The sequence below is a fragment of the Typopeltis vanoorti genome, chromosome 18 (assembly GCF_054136105.1).
Source record: "Typopeltis vanoorti isolate ZY-2024b chromosome 18, IOZ_Tvanoo_1.0, whole genome shotgun sequence".
NCBI classification, from domain to species: domain Eukaryota; kingdom Metazoa; phylum Arthropoda; class Arachnida; order Uropygi; family Thelyphonidae; genus Typopeltis; species Typopeltis vanoorti.
This window is the reverse complement of record NC_143566.1, coordinates 12,877,853-12,893,699: the sequence shown is the minus strand read 5'-3', so window position 1 is coordinate 12,893,699 and position 15,847 is coordinate 12,877,853. Positions and strand designations below refer to the sequence as shown.

Sequence of the window (15,847 nt, the reverse complement as noted above, 5' to 3'; positions counted from 1 at the left end):
AATGACAAAATCGTATCTGTAAATTACAATAATTATTTTTGCAATTGAAGTTGCTAATTTTACAACAATCGTAAAAAGGTAAAAAAATGGTATAAATGCATGCCTTTTTTACTTACACGAATTATTTAATAAAAATATTCATTCCAAACGTATCGTTTACGTTAATCGGAACAGATATCGAATGTTTTGATTAGTATGCAAAACAATGTTCAAATATCGTCCGTTATAAGCAAGCTCCATGCGTCTAATGGACCAAATATTTAATGCATCTGATGGAGATGGAAAATCATTCGAATATCCAGTGTTCGACAACCACGTGTTTCCGGAGCATTTGAAGACCACTTGTGACCGTTTCTACCTTGAATGTAAGGTCTTCGTCCCTCCCACAGTTGGATAACTGGCTGCTCGAAATTCTCTTCATCGGTGGAAAAATTATCGCCTTCTGTTTTCTAATTGTTCATCTTCTACTTTATCTTCTTCGGACGGCTCGCTCTCGACATAATGGGCTCGCGGAGAGAATAAGCACTCTCATTTGGATTGTGGAGCCAATTTTGGTGCGAAAAATGAGGATTTCTCAGAAACCTTTTTTTGGCTAAAATTGTAAAAAAAATTTTAACACTTATCTCCCTTATTAATTTTTGCGCAAACTCAATACTTCATTTGACACCCGTTGCTCATATCGGTGGGACTTTTTTGTCCTTCAGCAACTTCGAGGCCTCTTTACACCTGAGAGGACAAACCGAAACTAACGGACTATCAGCCTACACTAGTGCTCGGCCTAAATTTTTTTTTAACGCTATCCCAGATGGTGGTATCTGTACAATTCTAAAAGATCTTGCAACCAGTTTTTTTCTGGCGGTACACAGTACCTTTTTTCTTAAGTTTTTAAAAATGTGCGCTTTATTGACAGCAAAATGTATTATAAATATTCCGGTAGATGGTACTGTGTTCACGAATTGAATTTTTAGTTTTGATTACTCATTAGTTGGTACCCTGTTTTGCTGTTTCATAGGTTGGTACGCAACCGGAAACAGGAAGTTGTGTTCACTGCCGATTGCTTCCAATATCAGTTCTATATTCACTCTGCAACAGGCAGATGTTCACGTGAATTTTGAATTGATCTAAGTTAAACCAGTGCAATCATTGTTCAAAATGAGTAAAATAAGTAGTTACTTTATGCTAATGAGTAAAAAAAAGGACGGCTGTAAAGCAGAAATTGTTGAATCTACCTGTGATCCTGTAAAATAAAAATAGCACCGAAAATACACTTGGTGAAGAGGATCACGAAACCAAGACCGAAGATCCACGTGGTCAAAAGGAAGCAGATTCTGATAATGATTGGCCCGAATGTTGGACTCTTAAGAAAAATGACTTCTGCGAGAGAAACGAGTGGCTGTATGTCAAGAATAAAATGTTGGGTGTAAAGTGTCGTGATGTTGGAAGTCTTGCCGTCGATAATCACATGGGAACGAAAATTTCAGCAGAGTGGGCAAATGGTAAAATAATGGTAAAATCAGTCATTTTGGAGAATCTCGCAAACAACAGTTAATGTCATTAAGAAAAAAAATTTACGATCATAAGGAGAGTGCAGTGCACAAAGCGTGCCACAAAATAAAATCTGAAGCAAAAAACGAAACAGAAAGCTTTCCTAAATACTTTGTCTCATTATGAAGATGTAACAGGAAAAGGGTTTTGAACTGCTTACAAAGTTGTGAGAAGAAAACAATCGTTTAGCATAACTTTGAAGACGAAACAAATTTACAGGAACATAATGGCCTACACATGGGATATATTTTTCATTCTGCAAATGCTTGCATTAACATTGTGAGCCAAATCGCAGATGAAATGAGAAAAACATTAATAGACAATATAGTGAACTCCAAGAACAAAATATCGTTACTTATTGATGAATCGACAACTGTGAGTAACACAACAACATTGATTATTATTGTTTGCGTGGTTCTTCCTGAACTTTCGGCTACCATGAGTCTTTTTCTAGATTTGATCAAATTATCAGATGTTACTACTAGAGGAATTCTAAACTCTAATTAGTCATCTTGAGTGTTTAGGATTATCTGAAGATTACTTAAAGGAGTATTTATTGTCTGTAACTTGTGATGGTGTAAGGAGGCTAATGCAAGACAAGTTTCCTAGTGTTATTTCCTGGCATTGTGCTAGCCATTGCCTTGAATTGTCTGTTAGTGACACAGTGAACAATGTGCCAGAGTGAATCGCTTTTAAGAGTTTCATGGACAAACTTTATGTGACTTATCATGCTTCACCTAACTACATGAATGTGCAGTGAATCTAGAACTTCAACTTCTTAAAATTGACAGGATTTTAAGCACTCGCTCGGTTGCATCCAGCTTTTGCACTGTTCGTGCAGTGTGGCAAGACTTCGAAGCTCTCGTCCATCACTTTCTGGAGGCAGAAGAAGCAAAACAGATCGCTTTCTTTATGAGGGCCTTTTAAGAAAAATAATGTCATGCGAATTTGTTCTTGATTTGGGCCTTTTGTGTGATGCTTTCCACGAACTCAGTGAACTAAGTGGATTTACAAGAGAAATCTTGATTTGTACAAAGCAGACAGGAAGATAAAGAATACAGTTCAACTTTTTGAAGAAAATTGAAAATTCTGGTCCGTACTACAGTATTTCTCTTCAAAGTCAGAAGAACATGAAGTTCAATGGAACTGAGCTCCACATAAATGAAAGACACAGTCCAGCAATAAGTTCACTTGCTTTCTATAAAAGTGAAAGAAGCTGTTTGAAAGCGCTTGCTTGAAGGAGATGATGCTGATTTGCCTGAATGTGCTAAGATTTTAGATTCCAAGTATTGGCCAGAAAATCCCGGGAAGCATCTGACATCTGGTGAAGCTGCAATTAAAAAGTTAGCACGCAAAATTTCGCGTAAATTAAAGAGAAACAATTCGTGGTTTCTGTGAATATCTTCAAGAAAATAAAGTCCGGACATACTACTTACTCTAAAGCACACTTTGGGCACAATTGTAATATCCTCCAGTGAATGTGAAAGGGGTTTCCTCTCAGATAAATCTTATAGTGACTTCATCTAGGTCATCTCTGCTTATATGGACAACTTCTGCGCTGATGTTCCTCAGGACAATAGGACCTCCTCTTACTCAGTTCAACCCTAGAATGCAGAGAATGACGAAGCTCTTTCTGCAGAAAGATATTCATCATTCTACAGTTGATACCAAAAGCAAAAAGCGACCTGGAGACGACGAGGGTATATCGGAAGATATGTTAAAAGTGTAGAAGTTGCTGTAATAACATCTTCACGGTGGGTACCGGCACCTTTTTTTTTTTCTGAAAAAAAAAATACTGATTACAACCAATAGTTTTAGGCTGGACAAAAAAGTCCCACCGACATGGGCTGATTGTTAATAATAAGCTAATGCCTTTTTATTCCCTTATAAGGAGTAGGCGAGGCCTTTTAACCCTATCTAGCTTTTGGAGACTGAGTGGGCAGTTCATTTTTATTTTACTTAGAATTCATTCATGGCGACTACCATTTTTCATATCCTCTGTACAGTTTCTATCCCGAACCAATATAAATATGTCACTGTCAGCAATGATTTAGTCAATCAAGCATCCCTCTGCATGAACTTATGCCCGTGTTTATGTTCGAACTGAAATCCAGCGGATCTTACAATATCTGAAGTGCAGGGATATTTGAAGTTTAATTCCATATGTTATACGTTAGACACCATTGGGAATCTTAGGGTTTGAAAACTTGAGTAATTTTTGAAATGATAAAAAACAAAAAAAATTTAAGTGGAATGAATGGTGTTTAGCAAATTATTTTTTTGAAGAAAAATTGTAAAAAACTTGAAAACATCTGGAGCTTTGGCATCTAATCATATCAGAGCATGTGGCTTTGTTAACGATATTACACTTTTCACTGTGCACTAAACATATTTCATGCAAAAAAAAAAAAAAAAAGGCCGAACTTGTAATTTGACACAGAAATAAAATTAGTTTGTGGTGTCTTCAGCCAGTGTGAAGTTATGTTACAATTTGTATATTATGCTTTACAATTCTTCCTTTGAACTGTAATAGTGTAATCATATCATCTTAGCTGTGCTTTAAACACAAGCTAGTAGGCACACATGCTTCATGACTTATTATTCATTTTGAATATAGTCACTGGTTTGTCTCACTTGATGATATCCATTTAACGTTGGATATAATATATTAAAAATTTTTGAATAAAATTCTATATTGTTTCCGGTGTGAGACAATGCTTGGAAAAAAGTCAGCAGACACCATAGTGCAAGGAACAGACAGTCATGGCACCGCTTTAATAAAATTGGAATCTCCTTTCGCTGCAATGACTGCAGCAATCCTACAGTATATACTTTCGACAAGTGACTGCGCGAAACGAAAATTTGAATGTACCCGCTTTGTACTCGAAATAGATATACAAATTACACAAGCTGATTCGTATGAATTTGCGGTTGTAGTCTATAGAAATAGTTTTTTCTTAGGTTTGGGACACCAGATTAATTTCTCGTATTTCACTATGTTCAGTCAAACGAGCATCTTTTATTCATAAATTGTTCGTAAGCTTGAAATATTAGAAGGATGAAACTGCCACAGTATTCAATCAATAACTAAATCTAACTGTAACAGCTTGGTTATAAATTTATTCAACGATAATGTAAACTCGGTCAAAAGGGATGGATTTTGTTAGTCTCCTCGACATATACCTCGCTTAGAAATTATGATGCATGTGTAAAAATGCATCAGAGAAGTATACAGTGATGAAGCTAATAAGTTACATTTTGAGATTGCACAAACTTCATACAAAGCAAAACTGCCTCCTTTAAATACACCCTTCTCAGAAGTAAGTACAAGCTCTTCCCTCCCTATGCCAGTACAATTTTGTCATCTCAAAGGCTGACAAAGGTAATGCTACCGTTGTTGTGATCGAGTGTAATCGTAAAATTAACGTTATTAAGAAGTAGGCAACCTACAGTGTGATTAACAGAGATCCAATAGAAAGTAAAATCAAATTATTGGATAATTATCGAGAGGTCACAAGTTTATCGTGCCCACATGCCTTGTCCAAAAGGATGACAACAGACTGCACCCAATGTGGATTGCATATGGCTCTCCCAAAACACTTTTTAATCTTCGGAATATTACTGGCCACATTAGCTCTTATATTAAAAAATACACCCTTCGTGGTGTATTTATTAAAAAATACGAAGTTATCGATTTCAAAAATATCAGTCCCAGTAAGGTTCCTGGCGGAAACAACATGAAGGAAGAGAAGCCGAGGGGATGGGTGGGCGGGATAAAGCTGTACAGTCAGCTAGCTGCAAATTTTTGTGTTAAGTAAGGAAACCAAAATTACTCATAATTAAGAAACAGGAAAGAAATCCTTGAAAAAAAAAAACGAACAAGATGAAGATGTAGTGTTTTAATAAGTGCCACATTTTCTTTTCACTTCTCCCACCATGACGTCATTACTGGATTATTAGATCCAGTGGCGCACCAAGAGGGGGTGGCCAAGGGCCCGGGCACCCCCCAAAGAAAAGGAAAAAACTAGAAAAATTTCCAAAAATCTTTACCTAATTAAAATTCATTTTTTTTATTTATGTTGTGTACTACTTATGAATTAGCGATCACTGCAGATGCTCAGTTATAGGTAGTATGCGATGTGTAGTGTGTATTCGCAAAACGTCTACTCGACTCGGTCTCCCCCCCAAAGGTTAAATCCTGAGCGCTCGGCCCCCTCCAAGATTAAATCCTGAGTGCGCCACTGATTAGATCTCATGAACTAAACTCGGCAATGAAATTAAATAAAGGTCGACAGAATTTTGTACGATCTAATACGCTGTATATTGCAATGACAGAGAAATGTCAAGTTTTGTGTGTGCAGTCATAGCTCGAAATACAAATAACTTAAGACGTGTAAGGGAAATGCTATATTCAGTTAATTCTCTCACTCTCGAGGAGTCTCTGACTCCTTGAAGGTGTCTCTTAATAATAATATATTAATACAGGCCTATATTAATATGTTATTAGAAAATATTATATAAGATTAGAAAAAATAAATGAACGTAACATATTTAGTCAAGATGTTTTTGGAATTTAGGAGGGATAATGATACAGGTACGCTAGCGAGGCATCCGATTTCTTAAGCCTTCATACACTGAAATATATGCATAAAATACAAATTTTCACAATTTACATTCTTATTTGGATAATGCACAATTTATCCGTATTGAAGACGCAGAAGGATAAAACAGGCAATTCACATATGGCCAACCGAAGGAACAGTCACAGAGACAATGCCATCCGTAATGTGAGATATATAATACAGTGCAGTATGATAATGGCTATCACATAGCAGTGCCATAGTCGGTATTGAATTAGCTGTTGCAAATCAAAAAAAAAAAAAATCAGCTAACGCCCTTTTTATTCCCGTATATAGAGAGTAGGTGAGGCCGTTTAGCCCTATCTAACTTTTGGAGACTGAGTGGGCAGTTCAATCTCCACGGGTACCTAATCAGAGATATCTGGCCCAAGGCTATCACTAATGAATCGGCACGCAGTGAAGAAGGCGGCTAGTAAGTGCGACAGCTGGTAGTCCCTCACCCTAACACAATATTTTTAATGTCTGAAAATAGTGTGGGTTCGACGGCCGATTTTCTTGAGTTTACGGGGCGAAAAACCCGAGTTTCCGGGAGAAAATACACGCTTGCCCGTGCCAGACATTGACTAACTCGGGAACCTGTCGAAAAAAGGCTTAGAAAATTTTCTTCTAGTCGCCGAGTAGATGCGAAACCAAGAAGTCTTCCTTCGTGCGGTCAAGTGCCGTGGTGTGCAAACGCCACATCCGCTGAACTACACAGGCTGTTGCATAGAATTAAAATTAAAAACAATAGAACTGAGGTTCCTACTGAGGACACTGACAAAGGGGAAGCAAAGAAAAGAAGGAAAGGAGATTCGAAACAATTATGCTGTGATTTTGGTTTAATAGACATATGGAGAGAGTCATCCAGAAATCAGTACTGCTTAGAAAAAAGATCAAATGATTATTATATCTCATCAGAAAATATATATTTCAGGCATAAATAAAATAGACTACTTGGAAACTGGAAGGAAGTCAAGGGCACTATAGTGTGAGGAACAAACAGCCATAGTGTCAATCTTAATAGGACATAGGATCTCCTTTCACTGGGATGATCTTATTCGCTGCAGCGATCTTATAGGGCATATTTTCCACCAGAGTACGATAGCGATCATTGGGAATTTGGGGCCATTCTTATAGGCATGTAATGAGGTCCTGGACTGTTGTGGGTGGACTTCTCTTGACTTCACCCGACGCTCCAGTTCACCCCACAAATGTTCAGTAGAGCTGAGATCAGGGCTCTGTGGAAGCCAGTCAAATTTTGTAACTTTCATGTTCGCAAATTATTCAATTATTGCATTGCCCAGAATGTGCAGATACCTCTCGGAGTTCAATGTTCGTGGCACCACAAAACAGAGGTCCGAGGCGAAATCAGGATAAAATGGACTATACCATCATACTACCATCTCCGAGTTTCATAACTGGGGTGAAATTGAATCTCTGGCAAGAGATTCAATTTCATCGGACATCTGCGACACCGTTCGCCTGTGCGGTAGAGGATGAAGCATGATTCGTCGCTCCATATCACAGCTTTCCAAATTTCGTTTTCCATTATACACGCTCTTTTCACCACTGAAGACGATGCTGCATGGCTACATATTACCGGGGATTTCCATTTTTGCGAACCTCGGTTCTGAATGTTTTTGCGCAGATTCGTGTTCTAATCGATGCTCGCAATTCTGCTTTCATTGTATCGGCCGACGAATGGCCGTTTTACACATTATCCTTCTTATCATCATACGGACACGATCGGTGAGTGGTGGGTTGCACTGTGAGTAGCACTTGCAGTTGATTCCCTGTGCTTCCATCTCAGTGTGGTATCACTAATTGTTGACCTGCAATGGCCCATTTTTTTTCAACAATTTGCTTAACAGTGATTTGCAATATGGTATCCATTCAAGAAGGTGTCACCTATGGTTTAAAACTTATTTAGTAAACAGATGAGAATGAAACTATTAGCTTCCTTCCCACAGCAATTTGAAGAATATCAGACACCTGGACACAAAAATGAATTTTTAACGTCTGCACGGTTAGCCTAGTGGCTTTGCACTTTGCAAACATATGCCTGGGTAAGGAGTGTCCTAGGTTCGATTCCCGTTGACGATGTGAGGAGCTTAAGGATCTTCCTCAGCCATAGCCAAGTTAGCTGGTGTTGGGCATGGACAGCAGGGTTTTTTCTGGCAGTTTATCTGGGTTTTTTTTCGCAAGCAGGCAAACCGGACCTCTGAACACGCAGGCTGCAGTCATAGAAATACTGCAAGGAAGGCAACGGGAAACGACCTTGCATCATTATCTCCTTAGTAATCAGCTGCAACCCTCTCAAAGAGAGGAAGCCACAGGATCAGATCAGATGCCAAGATTGATAAGGTAACCCATAATATTACTTAGCTATTAACGAATACATTAACAAGTAGAGATAAAAAAAGTCATTTCTCTTTATAAGGCTTTGACGCCTACACCTGGATTACTGTGCTCAGATCTGCTTTTCTGGGATGCTTGGGTATGAGGAAGCACTGGAGAAGATTCAGAGACAAGTGGTCTGTAGAATGTTCCCCTTGAGGATAGATTTAGCGTGTGTGTGTGTGGATTGTAGAAGTTGGTTGATAGGAGGAAAAGAGGGAATATGAAAAATCAATTATAAATCAGCTAATACTTTTTATTCCCTTATAGGGAGTAGGCGAGGCGCCTTTATACCTTGTCTAGCTTTTAGAGACTGAGTGGGCAGTTCAATCACCAGCGGTAGCCAATCGGAGTTAGCTGGCACATTTCTATCACTAATTATAGCAGCCACCGATGAAGAGACTGCCAAACAAGTGCTGCCATCTCTTGGTACCTAACCGTAATAAGATATGTTGCTGTTTGAAATAATGTGGGTACTACAGTCGATTTCCTTGCATTTATGAGATGAAAAACCCAAGTTTCTGGGAGGAAAAATCAGCTTGTACGTGCCAGAGATCGACCAACTCAGGAACCAGTCGAAGAAAGGCGTAGAAAAAGTTCCTCCAGTCAGCGACTAGACCTGAACTTAAGTCTAACTTCGAGCGACCAAGCGCAGAGGACGCAAGCGACACTTCTACTGAGTTACACAGGCCTTGGGGATATGATAGAAACATTTAAGTTGCTTAGAGGGTTTTATAGGAGTGATGCAGGGGAAATGTTTCAACATTTGGCCACTGGGGCCATCCCTGGAAGTTGAATAAAGGCTTGGTTACTATGGGTGTAAGGACTAGATTTTTTTTGCTTGGAGAGTTCTGAATGAGTGAAATGGGTAGCCAGAGTCAGTTGTGAGTGGTTTTGTCTGTTGATGGGTTCAAGGAGAGGCGTGATAGATTGTGTAGATAGTTTGAAGTCTTCAAACACCATTTAGGTGCCTATAGAATTAACCATCCTCTCAATAAGTAGGTTTAATCTATTCTTGAAAATAATATGTTTACAGTTATTTACTTTGTATGTTGTAAATATCATCGAAAGACCTTTGTAATTTCCATGACTGTTTTGTCCATCTTTTTATATATTAGACAGGTCAGGCTCCTTTCCCTTCTTTTCGCATTTGCTCTTTGTCTCACACATGGTTAAAAGTAATTCGTATATCATTTTACCTTCTAGTTTCTTCCCTCTTGCTTTCAACATCTCTGTATGAATTTTTTCTATCCCTGGGATTTTGTTAGTATTGAATGAACATCCACACTCAAACGCTAATTACGTTTTGAAACAAAATAAAACAAAGTAGTTAAATAGCATTTAAATTTTACACATGAGATGGATCTTTGAATATGCTAGGAACTTTTAGTACTACTATTACTCCTTGGGATTACAGTCCATTTAGGATCTGGGCTTGTTTTAGGATATCTGTCATTCTTTGCAATTGTTCCTACAGTTCTTTAATCTCATTTTCTCTAAATCATCCTCCACATCGTCAAGCCATTTCATTTTGGGTCGTCCTCTGGGTCTAGATCTACCCAGTCCAGATATGACCTTTTTATACGGCTGTGTCACCCCTAATTCGCTGAACAAATCCTAGCCACCCCAGTCTTCTCACCTTTATTTCAGTAATAATATCCAGTTCATTAAATTTCTCCATTATTTCTTTATTGTTCCTCACTCTCCAAAGGCTTCTTGTTAATTGGGCCAAAGATCTATAATATCTTTTGTTGTTATATTTATAATCGGTTTTAATTTCTTGATCATTATCCATGGTTCATAGTCGTACAAAAGTACGGCTTTGGGATTACTTTACATAGCTAGATTTTACTTTTTATCAAAATCGGATTAGATGTTAATAATGGTTGAATAATTTAATAAGTTCTATTGGCTGCAGCTATTCTATAATAATTTCCACTGACGTGTCATTACTTTGTTATTACTGAACCCAAATATGTGAACTGCTATACTCGTTCAAAGGTTTCTTCATCTACAGTGAAACTTTGGATGTTTCAAAATTTTTGTTTATCTCTGGCAACAATTAAGTATTTTGTTTTAATTTCGTTTGTCTGTAGTCCCATTTTCTTTGTCTACTCTCTCATTTGTTTATAACCCTCTCTGAGGCTTCTCTTAGTCCTTCCAATACAGTCCACATCATCTGCAAAAGCCAAAAGCTGTAGACTTCTATTCATAATAGTTCTACCTCTGTTTATGATTACACTTCGTATTACCCTTTCAAGGCATAGATTGAAAAGCTATGCGTTGTGATCTGTTTGTCATAATCCTTTGACAATCCTGAATTCTGGTGTGAGTTCACCCTGTATTTGCACTCTACATATGGTATTTTATTTTAACTAATCTCATCAATTTAGAATTCCTTCATGACTTTGAATAGCTTATTTCTATTAATCTTATCATAGGCTTGTTTAAAGTCCACAAACAAATGGTGCAGATTAATATTAAACTTGTAGCATTTCTCCCTTATGGTTTGTACTGTAAAATTTTAATCTATTGTTGATCTTATTAACTTACTGCCATCTTCCGTCAGGGACAGGTTGAGTCTCCCATGTTTCCACAACAACCTACAGGACTTCCGGTTTCTTGCGTGGCTGGTGAGCTGTCTATATCTTTGTAATCCAGAGTTGACCTTTATTGTTATCTATTTAGTTCTTGGTCTTCCTTTTTTTTTTTCTTTTATTCTTGCATACGGAGCAGGGTTGGGTAGTCTTTTTGATGGCATTTTCTCGACATATCCGTACTACTGAAGTTGTCGTCTTTTGATTTTTTCGATTTGTTTTCTTTTCTGCCAGTTTTGTTTTATTTATTTTTCTGAGACATTTCATCTCGAAAGCTTCCGATTTTCCTATCTCTGTCTTCTTGAGTGTCCAAGTTTCTGAAGCAAATAGCATGGTGGGTATTATAATTGCATTATATAATTTTAGTTTTCGAGGTTTGGAGAGTTTATTATTTTTCCAGATTTTACCTAGCTTATTAAATGATGACCATGCAATCGATATTCTATGTTTAATAGTGGTCATGGTATCTAGATAGTGTTCTGTTATTACTGTTCCTAAATAGTTGAATTGTTTTACCTGTTCAATTGTTGATTCCATTCAAGGAGAAGTTTAGTTTTTCTTCGTTTTTTCCAATTATCAAGATTTTTTGTTTTGTCTGTATTTATGGTCATGTTTAGTTTGGTTATTAGGTTCACCAGTTTTTCTTTTGTGTCTCCTATCATTACAATGTCATCTGCATATTTTATGTTATTAAGGTTATAACCATGCAGGTTGGCCCCTTTTTCTCCTTCCAAGGCTTGGTTAACCATATCCTCTAGGTAGATGTTAAAAAGGTATGAGGAGATGGGACATCCTTGGGCAACTCCTTTACTGCCGTTTATTTTATCTGTTGTTATATTATTGAATTTAATTATTGCTTCTGTGAGACTAATATTTTCTAAGAAGTTTAGGGTATCTTCATCGATTTGTTTTTGTTTTAATACTCTTAATAAGGTTACTCTGTTTATTGAGTCGAATGCCTGTTTAAAATCTATAAGACACTGATAGATATTTTTGTTATGTTCCCAATATAGTTCTGCTAGTCTTTGCACGTGTATTATGAAGATCAGATCCAATGTGGAGCGATTCTTTTTGAAACCTGCCTGTTCATCACTAAGAATGATCTCATATGTGCTCTTTATTCTGTTCTGTAAGATTCTTGTAAATATTTTATAAGCATGGATGAGTAATGTGATTGGTCTCTAGTTTTTACAATTTTTCTTATCACCTTTGTAAATTGGTATGATAATTCTTGTTCTCCAATCTTCTGGTATTTCTCCTATTTTAATGATTTTGTTGAAAAGGGTGATAAGTATTTTACAGTTGTTTGCTTTCCTTCTTTCCAGAGTTCTCATGGGATTTGGTCTACCCTTGGTGCTTTTGTCAGATTTCATTTGCATTAGAGCATTCTCCACTTCCAATGGAAGGATCATTATGGTGTCATGTCTTGAGTTAGTGTGGGGCTTTGTTATTAGGTAGTTATTGCTTTCATTCTTAATGGTTTCTTGGTTGTGTTCCATCCATATTGCCTTTATCGCTTTTGGATTTCCTGTTTCCTCACCCTGATGGTTGATCATTGTTAGCGGTAGTGGGGAAAAGTTTTTTGTAATTTCTTTAATTGTGTTATATAGTGTTTTGGAGTTATGGTGTTTATATGCCTCATTGTATTTTTCTGCTTTTTTGTTTAGCCAGTTCTCTTTAGCCTGTCTGTAGATTTTATCAATTTCATTTTTGAGTTGTTTGTATTTCTTCTTGTTTTCTTCTGAGGTATGTTTGCTTATTTTTTGTTTTTAGTTTTCTTTCCTCTTCACATTTTTACAATATTCCAGATGCTCTCCATTTATTATTGGATCTCTTATAAATTCCTAAAGTTTCCCTTGCCGAGTTAATATTTCTTTTCCTGTTTTTTAAAGGTTTTCAGTTTCATCTCTTTGAGTCCTATTTATTTCTTCAATTTTTCTAATGTAGTCTAATCTTATTTGGTTATTTTTTAACTTTTCCATGTGGAGTTCATCAATTCTATTTCTTTTATCGTTCACTTTGAATTTTATCCGCATTGTTGCAGAGAGGAGTTCATATCCAGATCTTGGCTTTTGAGCATTCTTACGTTTTTGATTGAGGTTTTCTATTTTCTTCTAATTTGGATATAATCTATACAATTTCGTATTTCTCTATCTGGTGAGGTCCAGGTGTATTTAAAACTAGGTCTATGGTAAAACATTGTGTTTGAAATGAAAAGGTTGTTTTCTTTGCAGAAATTGAGTATAGTTTATCCCCTTTCATTTTCAATTCCAATTCCAAATTTCCTCATTACATCTTTTAGCTCTTCTCTATAAGTTCCAATCTTAGCGTTGAAATCTCCGATTATGAGTAAGATGTCTCTGGAGTTTGTATTATCTATTTCATTTTGGAGATCATTGTAGAATAGTTCGATAGCTTCTTCATTGTGACTTGCGTCCAGTGCGAAAATCTGGATAACCTTTATGTGTAGTCCTTTTCCTTTGGTTTTTAGTGTAATTCCTATTATTCTGGATGAGATAGGCTTAATATCTGTTACACTTTCAGTAAGATTTTGTTTTTTTAGGATTGCAACTCCTGCATGTGCATTGTCTCTTCTTCCTGAATAGAATAATTTGCCCTGTGGTATGTTTAAGCATCCTTCTCCTGTCCAACGAGTTTCTGAGATTCCTATGATATCCCACTTTATCCTTTTCAGATTCTCTTGTAGAACGTGGAATTTTCCTGCTTTGTATATAGATCTGATATTTACAGTAGCTATATACTTATCACATTTTGCTGACCACATAGAAGATTTTTTCACCAACACTATGGGAGACTCATGTTGGCGCGTCAGCTACCCCGCGAGATGTATTCCCAGTAATCATGTAATAATAATAATAATAATAATAATAATAATAATAATAATAATAATAATAATTAACAAACTAAAAACTGGACAGACAAAACAGTAGCAAACTGGTTTTCATTCTACCGAGAAGTTGTGTTATTCTGGAATGGTAAAAAATCAACAAAACTAGAAGAAATACAATTGTTGAACAGGCGAATCTGTGACAGAGAAAAACCGCAAAATTTATAATAAAGGAAAAACATTAAAGTAATGAAACACACGTTTACGAACTGCTGGGAATACTAAACAAATTATACAAATACTAGCCATTGAATAACAACTACATGGGAAAAGAAAATATCCGCATAATTATAAAGACTGGACTACCACAAACGTCTTTCATGTGCTTGGTATTATGATATCGAAAACCTTGTTCTCGAGAGCTGTGCGTTTACTAGCTAGTAAAACACCGTACTGTACATACACGTGCACTGGCCATGTGTAAGCTGTTGTTGCTTGATACGGTGCAAGCGAAATAGAATTGTAGCACTATGCCAATGTTACGTAGGTGAGTCTTTAAGAATTCAGAATACTAGTCTTAGGATCTTCACCCTTTTTTAAATTTAATTTTATTTACTTGAGGTTAGTTACAATGGACAGCTACCTACGCATACGAAAAGCGAAATATTTTAGAACATTCGCATTGTTTACTGCAGGAAACGTGCACTCTTATTTATATGGAAAGAATTTTATACGAGGTCACTAACTTCATAGACTTGTGTATTAATATTTTTGTTTCTATGTCACGTTAGTAAGAATATAGATCTTCCACTCGGACAACTAGCCGGAGTGGTAGCGTATCCGCTCTCCGGAGAAAGGCTGCGGGTTTGAATCCCGCCGTGGACATGGAAATTTGTGATTATGAAAATACTAGTGGTGGTGGTCGGCGGTAGATGGCGTTGGTGTAAATGATGAAAGTAGTTGTGGTTCGTTGTTGTTGGATTGAGTGGTGGAGACGGATAGTTGTAGAGTAGGTGCCCTCCCTTGATGAGTCTTTGGGCTCCCTGGAGGTGTTATGTAATAATAATGTGTAGGATCAGAACTATTTTGTATCTTGGCTCTAATGTGTACATTTGGCACTTAAAGAGCACTTAAATAAACTAGTATTAGAAGCAGAGGAGTGGATAACAACTCATTAAAGAAAGCGAAAGCCTTGCTGCTTATTGTTGTCAGTGCTATGCTTGTCGTCATTGAAATGGATGCGAGTTCACTGTTACCAAGTGTCATGTTTACATTTCGAATGAGGATATTGCATGTTGTATATTTCTGTTAGTAGGTTAGTTTATGATGAACCCCTGTCATAGGCAGCAAACTTTCACTAGCAGTTCTGCTATATAATCCATTTACTAACCTGTGTTCTGCCATTTTATCTCTCCTTTGTCTTCTTCCCAATCTTTGAAGATTATCCCTCCAATGTGTGCAGTTCCATACACCAGCTTTCATCTTGATCACTCACCTCTGGATCTTCTCATCTGTCTCCCTAGACCCCAGGTGAAATATCTGTATACACAGTTGTCTAGATGGTGTCGTATCAAAACTTGGTTAAAGTGGGAGAATAAATTCTTTTATTGCTTGCAAATTAGTGTTCTCTTACACTGTGCAGCAGTTATCCATTGTGATTACATGCTTGTATATTTAATATATAACAGTATAAAATATAAAAATCAGATATACCTTAGCTGTTTGGCTCTGTCCACTGTACGTTTTATTGTTATGTTTAAGTGGATGTATTCTATTCTTTTCTATTTTTATTCTTTGCTTGTTATGACATCTTTGTAATATAACTTTGTAGTGAAAAAGGC

General features: G+C 36.8%; 2 protein-coding genes across 3 annotated transcripts in view; one reads left to right on the top strand and one right to left on the bottom strand.

Moving 5' to 3' along the window:
* Nucleotides 1-13,406: 13,406 nt before the first annotated feature.
* On the bottom strand, nucleotides 13,407-13,943 carry LOC150096494 (protein CFDP2-like). The gene has a single exon (XM_090408627.1). The coding sequence runs from the start codon at nucleotides 13,941-13,943 to the stop codon at nucleotides 13,407-13,409; it is 537 nt and encodes a 178-aa protein (XP_090264753.1).
* A 472-nt stretch (nucleotides 13,944-14,415) lies between these two features.
* LOC150096493 (D-2-hydroxyglutarate dehydrogenase, mitochondrial-like) overlaps nucleotides 14,416-15,847 on the top strand; it is a 311,482-nt gene continuing 310,050 nt past the window's right edge. The window contains exon 1 of one of the 2 annotated variants that reach the window (XM_090408145.1): nucleotides 14,416-14,553. In XM_090408145.1, the coding sequence (XP_090264271.1) occupies nucleotides 14,537-14,553 (17 nt within the window). In that variant the 5' untranslated portion in view covers nucleotides 14,416-14,536. Of the gene's footprint in view, nucleotides 14,554-15,128; nucleotides 15,322-15,847 lie in introns of those variants that run through there. The other variant, XM_090408144.1, reaches the window with a different exon arrangement.